At 41.4% G+C, this 8364-nt stretch overlaps 1 protein-coding gene across 1 annotated transcript; it reads left to right on the plus strand.

The window, feature by feature from the left end:
- Positions 1-1587: 1587 nt before the first annotated feature.
- LOC311063710 (uncharacterized protein) lies at positions 1588-7237 on the plus strand. The gene is made up of 8 exons (XM_084083261.1): positions 1588-1683; positions 1953-1994; positions 2665-2749; positions 3669-3763; positions 4404-4475; positions 4736-4807; positions 6124-6195; positions 6841-7237. The coding sequence occupies exons 5-8, from the start codon at positions 4469-4471 to the stop codon at positions 7017-7019; spliced, it is 330 nt and encodes a 109-aa protein (XP_083939387.1). The 5' UTR covers positions 1588-1683; positions 1953-1994; positions 2665-2749; positions 3669-3763; positions 4404-4468; the 3' UTR covers positions 7020-7237.
- The last annotated feature ends 1127 nt before the right edge of the window (positions 7238-8364 follow it).

The following is an 8364-nucleotide window of genomic DNA, read 5'->3' on the forward strand; positions in this document are numbered from 1 at the left end:
TTGCCGGGGTTGAGTGGGAGGTGGCCCACCTCGCTCCATTGCACAAAGCCGTTCACCACGAATGTAACGTGGATAATGCAGCAAAGTGAATGGCAGTGATGACAAACACTCCTGAAGAAGAAACAGTAGTGCAGACACTCTCCAATGGAACTGTACGTGGAACTGATACTCACATGCACTTGCCAGTATCCTGAACATCAGCTGTACATGAGCTAAGCAACAAAGTCCTTATGAAAATATGTAATTCTTATACTCCAAAACGGCACTGCAACACGGCTGTCTCTGTAAAAAATGACACATGACTCAGAGTTTGAACACCTGTTCCATAACAGGCTTTGAGAACCCACACATGTGGGACTGGACTCCTGATTGGCTGTCAACTATGAATAAATCAAAACTCAAAACCCTCCTTTGAGGGGTTTCCACATGGGTCTGTAACTCAGACAGACTCCAGCATGTAATGGTTTGACATCCTGTAATATTGTTTTAAATACCGGGGTCCCACAGGGTGTCTTGCCACATTCTCTTCTCCATAAACACAAACAAAATCACATGCAATAACAATGGACTGTCATTCTTTAAATATGCAGGTGACAAGCGCTCTCTGACCACTTGTGGACATGCATGGTTCTCCCTGAAGCTGAGTGTCAGTATAAGACCCAAAAGTGCATGTTCCTCCTGAGGAGTCTGAATGATTTTAATAACAAGGACAGTTTAACAGTATTGAATCAGTTCTCACATTCAACACATCACAAAAAAAAATCACCCACCACACCAATATGTGTCTCTACATGCAGTAAAAAGTAAGGCAGATCATCAAGGACCCTTCAAACTGGGTTGAGGGGGTTCCAGGGGTACCCAGTTAAATGACATGACAGAGCCTTTTACTCTGTTATAAGTAAAAGGCCTGTGTTCAAATTGTTACTTGAGTAAAAGTACAAAAGTATTGGCATCAAAATACTTAAAGTATCAATAGTAAAAGTACTAAAATGTTTGAAAATAGCAGATCTACAAGCTCACAACACGGTGCCAATGCAACACGTTGTGAGCTTGTAGATCTGCTATTTTCATTATAATTTATATCTGCAAAGTAACTAAGTATAAAGTTTTCAAATAATTGTAGTGGAGTAAAAGTACATTATTTGTCTCTAAGTTGTAGTGGAGTAGAAGTAAAAGTATTGAGAATGGGAAATACTCCAGTAAAAAAAAAATACCTAAAAATGTTACTTTAGTACAGTGAGTAAATACACTTATTAACTTTACACCACTGTGATCTACAAGCTCACAACACATCGCTTTGTGACGCGTTGTGAGCTTGTAGATCTGCTATTTCCAAAGGATTTTATACACATGATAACTTGTAAAATGGGACATTGTGCATAATGAGTACTTTTACTTTGAGTACTGAAGTATATTTTGATGCCAAAAAATGAAAACCCTCCAACTCTATTCCCATTGCCTGAGAGACAAGAGCCTGCGGTGATTGGTCGTGATGGTTTCCCTGACAACCGATAAAACCTGCGCTCATTGGTCGTCCCTCAGAACACACCCCCGTGTCCTGTGCTCTCATTGGTTGCATGACTCCAGCGCATGGGATAACCAGCTCAGCTGGTCTAATCAGCAGCAGCTGTGACTGAGATTGTCTTTGGGAGACGTCGACAGAACACAGAACAGCAAAAAGAGGTATGTTTATGCATTTATAATTATTTAGATCACGTCTGGACTCAACATATGCTGCACATAATGTAAGATTCTGTTGGTTAGTTAGCCTGTAGTGTAACAGGTATTTCCTTGTAAACACAAACCGTTTGTTTGGACGTTTTAAAAGACAACATGCTATTAAAACAAAAGTATCTTGCCTTTTGTATATAGAATACATAGGTGTGTGGCCTTTTCTACTGTTTATCATGAAGTTGCCTCAATAATCTATATTTATTTTACTTATATTGCAGGGCTTTGTAGGCCAGGGGGGACTTTTAATAAGCAAGTCAAAGGTAAGGTTCCATTGGTACACTCTTGAGTTACTGACACGTAAGGGTCCATTTGGTTCCATTTGTACACTGTGAGTGTACACATGTAACCAAATGGACCCTGACAGGTCTGTAACTGACAGTATACATGGAACCAAATGGACCCTTACAGATCTGTAAGAGTTACAGACCTGTACGGGTCCATTTGGTTCCATTTGTACACTCACAGTTACAGATATGTAAGGGTCCATTTGGTTACATGTGTACACAGTTACAGATATGTAAGGGTCCATTTGGTTACATGTGTACACTCACAGTTACAGATATGTAAGGGTCCATTTGGTTCAATTGGTACTCTCAGAGTTAAAGGCCTGTAAGGGTCCATTTGGAATCTTGAGGGTCCCTGCTGAACCCCACCTGAGAACCACTGTACATTTAATGTGTTGGTTCTTAAAGTGGGTTTCTAGAGATGGTTCCTCCAGGTGTAAATACACTTCTCTTGTGGGGTTCCTTGGCGCACAACCTTTTCAAATCTGAAGCCAAATACAATTTACATGGAAATCTTTGAGAACCACTGATATGATATAGCTACTTATAACTTATTTTAAGGTGAATTGTAATATGACAACTGTAAACAAAATTAGAGTTTGAATATACTGTATTGTTAGTTAATCAAACATTTCTTTCCTTGCAGGGCTGTGATTGTCATTGGTTGTATGACTCCAGCGCATGGGAGAAGTTCATTACTGTCTGATCAGCAGCTGTTATTTTCACAGCAAGTAAGTTCAATCTGGTTGATTCTGTTGCATCTCTGCGCTGCATCTTTTTCCTTGGAGTGCTAATAATCGTTCAAACAAGGCATATATATCATCAAAGACGTATTTGACTATCTGTTAGGACTTATCTAACTTGACTGCGTGACTCATTTACGCTGCACCGCACACACACCGCGTTTAGATGCGAGTGAGCAACAGGCATGCTGTCACTGAAATATGGACCGTGGTGACAAACGCTCTAAAGTGTGGCTTCACTAAAGCCTTAGATCAAGACTATCGTATATGTATTTTATCAAATCTGACTTTTACTTTCGTATCTACGAGAGTCTTAGTGACCACACCCCCAGTTTGCCCTGAAATGTCACCGGTAAAACCTGGAGCTGTATGTCTCCAAACATGTAGAAATGCAAAACATAAGGTGCTTGCCCCAAATGTTAAGTAGGTGTCCAGAGTATTTGTGCAATGTATTAGTTCATATTTTTCAATAAAGAAGTGCTTTAATCCCATCTGTGGCCGAACGCCATTCCCCCCCCTCGTTTACTTCCTATTTACATGTAAATTGTGTAATTCCGGCTTTCACTAGATGCGCCACGTCACTACCGCCGATCTACAAGCTCACTGCCTTTTTAAAAAGGAGGAAAAAAATTAAAACGTGCAGCTCACTGTATAATCCACAAATGAATCGACTGTTGGAATAAAGGCGAGGATGTTACTCTATTCATTAAATGTCTTAAATTGACTAAGGCTTAAAAGAATAAAGTTACTTTATTCTTGTGTAAATATGTAGATGCATTGTTGTTTTTTAAAATGTATCTTCTCTCTCTTCCCCTTGCTCCATCTTCTTCCCTTTCTTTATGGAAATACACCCACTGTTTTACACCTGCAAACCTGTGATGTGATAAAGCTTTTCTCATTCTCATAGGTGTTGAACCAAATCTGCTGCCATTAGCTGATACCCAATCCCTAGAAAACCTGGAGGAGCGGCTACAAAATAGCCCCGACCTCAAAATCCAACTGGTAAGAATTTCAGTTCTACTCGGGGAAGACACACACACAAAACCCTTTTTGTTTGTTGTTTAATGCTAACCCTTATCTTAAATTGGCTTCTAACAACTTTGCTGGGACATACAATATAGAATTGAGAAGCTAATTTAGTCAATCATGAAGGAACACTGCTATTCTATAGCTACTGCTATTTTTTAAAGAATTGTGCAGTAAGTGATTTTGTTTATTAAAAGATAAACATATCTATATTCGGATGGCAATAATTACTATGAAGTGTTCAGTAACAGGGGTCTCCCTGTCTCTCCAGGTGTTTAGTAAACAGAACATGCATGTTATGGTCAGATACCAATGTTATCCAATCAGAGATGACTCATACAGGATAAACAAGTGAAATTGGAAATGATGACACAAAGAAGTGAGCAGTAGCAGTACTCCAAGTCTTTCGGGTGACTGAACTCATTTCGGCTGCTTGTACCTGTGACCTTATGCTTTTGGTCATGACCCACACTTCAGCACAGAGCACATCATCCTTAGTTCCAAATTCTTGTTCTAAACAAAATTGATTTATTTTCCCTTACTGTTTTATTTACCGTTGCACTGAGAATTAAGACACATTACTAAAGAAACATTCTCATGATTGCTTTGATTTCAGGTCTCCAGCGTCAGGTGGAGGTGGGGGCAGAAGAGGCCGAGACAGGGGGTTCTCAAACAGCTCCAATGCAGAGTGAGTCTTGTCTAGAAAGATGGTGTGTTTACATTGATACAGTTCATTCTGGAATAGGGGTCTTGTCTGGCCATTAATAACTGAGCTTAAATTATCTTAAATTCCAAGTTCTTCTTCTAAACAATATGGATTTGTTTTTTCTTTTTTTTCCCTCCAGTTTTCCTTACTGCATTTTATTTTATTTATTTATTTTTTTACCATTGCACCGAGAATCAAGCCCCATGACTAAAGAAACATTCTGATGTTTGCTTTGATTTCAGGTCTCCAGCGTCAGGTGGAGGTGGGGGCAGAAGAGACCGAGACAGGGGGTTCTCAAACAGCTCCAATGCAGAGTGAGTCTTGTCTAGAAAGATGGGGTGTTTACGTACAGTCAGTCCGGAAAGTATTCAGAATGCTTCACTTTTCCTACATTTTCTTATGTTACAGCCCTATTGAAAAAAGTATTTTTGAATATGTTTCCACAAGTTTGGCTCACATATTTTTGGGTAGTTTTGACCATTCCTTTTTGCAGAACAGCTGCAATATATGCCAGCTTATGTTCAGCTAAACAAAGTAACGTTTTAATTCAAATATCAACTTTAACGATCGGACCAACATCTAGGCTAAACATGTCACGTTTGATCTCTTCGCAGAGCATCAGTAGAATAATGATAAGTGGCTGAGCTCATCAGTATTAGTGTTGGGTCGATAGTCAAACTAGGCTATAGATTTTAAGATATAATGTCAAATGATTGAATAAATCTAAGATAGTCTAATTGATACTGTACAGTATCAGCGGCGCTATAGACAAATTGTTTCAAACAGGCTGTTTTAGAAACAATTTTACATCAAGTTGTGCAGATGTGAAGGCGAAATATATTGAACTTGCAACGAAAATGAGAAAATCAGATTGATCAGAATAAGAGGAATTAGAGGGGTGTGTTCTAAAATAATAGCCTACTCTACACTGAAGGTATGATAATGACTGCGCGTGCATGAGGACTCCAGTCTTTGAGCTCATGACAAAACACAAAGGTTGCATTCGTTCAGAAAATAATGTTTGATACGAGCTGTCCAGAAGGCTCTCATCCACTGCAATGTATTCACTGAACTTCTGGTAGATGTTATGCCACCGAAAGTGTCATGGCGCATCTCTATGGACGCAACCACGTGATGTATGACACTTCCTTGTGAGATTTTCCTTGACGGCTACAAGGAAGTAACACGGAAGTATCCATTATTGTTTTACAATGGGCCGCGACACTACAGGCCAATCAAAGCCTTGTTTTTCCAGGGACTTCTGGGGTTGTTTCTTCAGTGCACTCAGGGCATGGTGCTGCAGCACATCAAGCGCACCGTAGATTCTGTCATGTGACGGGAAAGACCCGCGGTGATTGGCCAGTTTCTCCAAGAAACAAAAATGCCGACCATGTATGCTAATTACTGAGAATGTCCATCGGCCATTGCCGGATGAGGCATCTAGGTATTTATATCTATGCTTGTACCTGTGACCTTGTGCTTTTGGTCATGACCACATCTCATCTTTAGTTCCAAATTCTTGTTCTAAACAAAATGGATTTATTTTTCCTTACTGCGGTTTTATTTACCGTTGCACTGATAATTAAGACACATTACTGAAGAAACATTCTCATGATTGCTTTGATTTCAGGGCTTCAGCGTCAGGTGGAGGTGGGGGCAGAAGAGACAGAGACAGGCGCATGTGAAGGAGCTCCAATGCAGAGTGAGTCTTGTCTAGAAAGACATGGTGTGTTTACGTAGATACAGTTAGTTCTGGGATGGGGTCACGGCTCCAGACGTAACTTTTTCACTGGTGCCACTTAACTTTTCAGTAGGTAGCACCACCAAAAATTACTTACCCCCCCCCCCCCCATATAGCCTACAGTATGTAGGAATTGTGTTTTAATATACTACTTAAGATGTCTGCCAATATTGATAATATGGTGTACCATCACTAGCTTAAGTTTTTAAGTGCTTTATTTATAAAGTACATACAAAGTTCTTTTTACATAGAAAAATAAATACTCCTGGGAAGAGGAAGAGGAAGAAATCGTTATTTACCCAGGGTTTGGACTAAGTTGCAGTAACTTATTTCTTGCCAGACCCTGCAGGATTGTTAATCACCCGGTGATTTTCATACCTAGTGTCGTGTTGGGGAGTCGAACTGGGAACCTCTCGGTAACAAGCCTGACCCTCTTAACCACTAGGTCACCGCATCCCTTGGGTATACAAGCCTAAATAATAAATTTACTTTGATGCTGCGTTTTCCCCCCTCTTTTCTTACACAGGTTTTTATTTATTTACTATTTTACCAATAATTAAGCCACTTGACTAAAGAACAACATTCTTATGTTTGCTTTGATTTCAGGACTCGGATCTCATCAGTTCTGTTCTGACAATGGCCAGAACAGCATCTACAACAGCCTCGTGGAGGAGGTCTGCCATCTCTGCGTGAACCTTGGTTCTGAGGGAGGTGCGAGCTACGTGGATGAGGGTCTCCTGGTACAGTTCTTTGTGACTCACAGTTGTCACATCGGAAATGTATAATGGACATGATGAGATTTGTTGACTCGGAACGTCAAATTCTGTGAGTTAAATTTTGGCGAGGGAGGACCGTCACTTCAGCAAAAAAGCACTACTTTTTTTTTCAGTTTACAGTTTCTTGTTAACTGCATTGTTCACATATTCCAAATGTTGACTGCATTGTTCATACACGCATTTGCCTCACATGGTTTGCAGTTTAATAATAAAAAAGCAGAAAACTTTATGCTTGTTTTTATTTTATCTTAGTCAATTATAGCCTGTGTATGGCATTTAGTATGGCTTGATTAAAGGAGAGAGCCTGACTAAAGCACAACCCCCCCTAAATAAGACCTTTGTCACACCCCATCTTAACTTCTACAGTTGACTTTTTTCATAGGTGCTCCTGTTTCCATAGTGGAAACACTGTTCTGGCTCATCACTGGGTCAGCACAGTGTGGCCCTTTACAGCTGGCCCATGCACGGTTCATGTATGTCTGAGCTTCTGGCAAACCGATCTGGCGCCAGACCAGGGGGTATAGACCATTGCTCCGAGCGAGCCATGACAAACTGCATGATCTGGGCCATAACTTTGCCAGCTTTGGGCCAGAACATTATGTCCACAGCTGGCCCTGTCCTGGCAAATGTATGGGCCAGCTGTGGGCACAGTGTTCTGGCCCTATGCTGGTGACCCATATCTGGGCCAATTATGGACACATTGTTCTGGGCTAGTTCTGGCCAACCATGCCTAGGCCAAGTATGGACACAGTGCTCTGGCCCTGTGCTGGCCAACCATGTCTGGGCCAGCTGTGGAAACACTATTCAGGCCCTGTGCTGGTGACCCATGTCTGGGCCAGCTGTGGAAACACTGTTCAGGCCCTGTTCTGGCGACCCATGTTTGGGCCAGCAGTGGAAACACTGTTCTGGCTCATCACTGGGTCAGCACAGTGTGGCCCTTTACAGCTGGCCCATGCACGGTTCATGTATGTCTGAGCTTCTGGCAAACCGATCTGGCGCCAGACCAGGGGGTATAGACCATTGCTCCGAGTGGGCCATGACAAAGAGCATGATCCGGGCCATAACTTTGCCAGGTCTTTTTTGCTATGTTCTGGCTCATCACTGGGTCAGCACAGTGTGGCCCTTTACAGCTGGCCCATATACGGTTCATGTATGTCTGAGCTTCTGGCAAACCGATCTGGCGCCAGACCAGGGGGTATAGACCATTGCTCCGAGTGGGCCATGACAAACAGCATGATCCGGGCCATAACTTTGCCAGGTCTTTTTTGCTATGTGGGTTGTTAACTAGTTGTACAAACTCTTGTTTTATTGTTTTATTGGATCTTGTTTAGTCGATACACTTATTTGTTTTAGC

The sequence above is a fragment of the Gymnoscopelus microlampas genome, assembly GCF_963454915.1.
Source record: "Gymnoscopelus microlampas genome assembly, chromosome: 16".
NCBI lineage: Eukaryota > Metazoa > Chordata > Actinopteri > Myctophiformes > Myctophidae > Gymnoscopelus > Gymnoscopelus microlampas.

Coding starts and splice junctions, on each gene's coding strand:
- LOC311063710 (XM_084083261.1), top strand. Junction 4,808..6,123: donor TCAAACAGCTCCAATGCAGA/GTGAGTCTTGTC, acceptor CTTTGATTTCAG/GGCTTCAGCGTCAGGTGGAG. Junction 6,196..6,840: donor TGAAGGAGCTCCAATGCAGA/GTGAGTCTTGTC, acceptor CTTTGATTTCAG/GACTCGGATCTCATCAGTTC.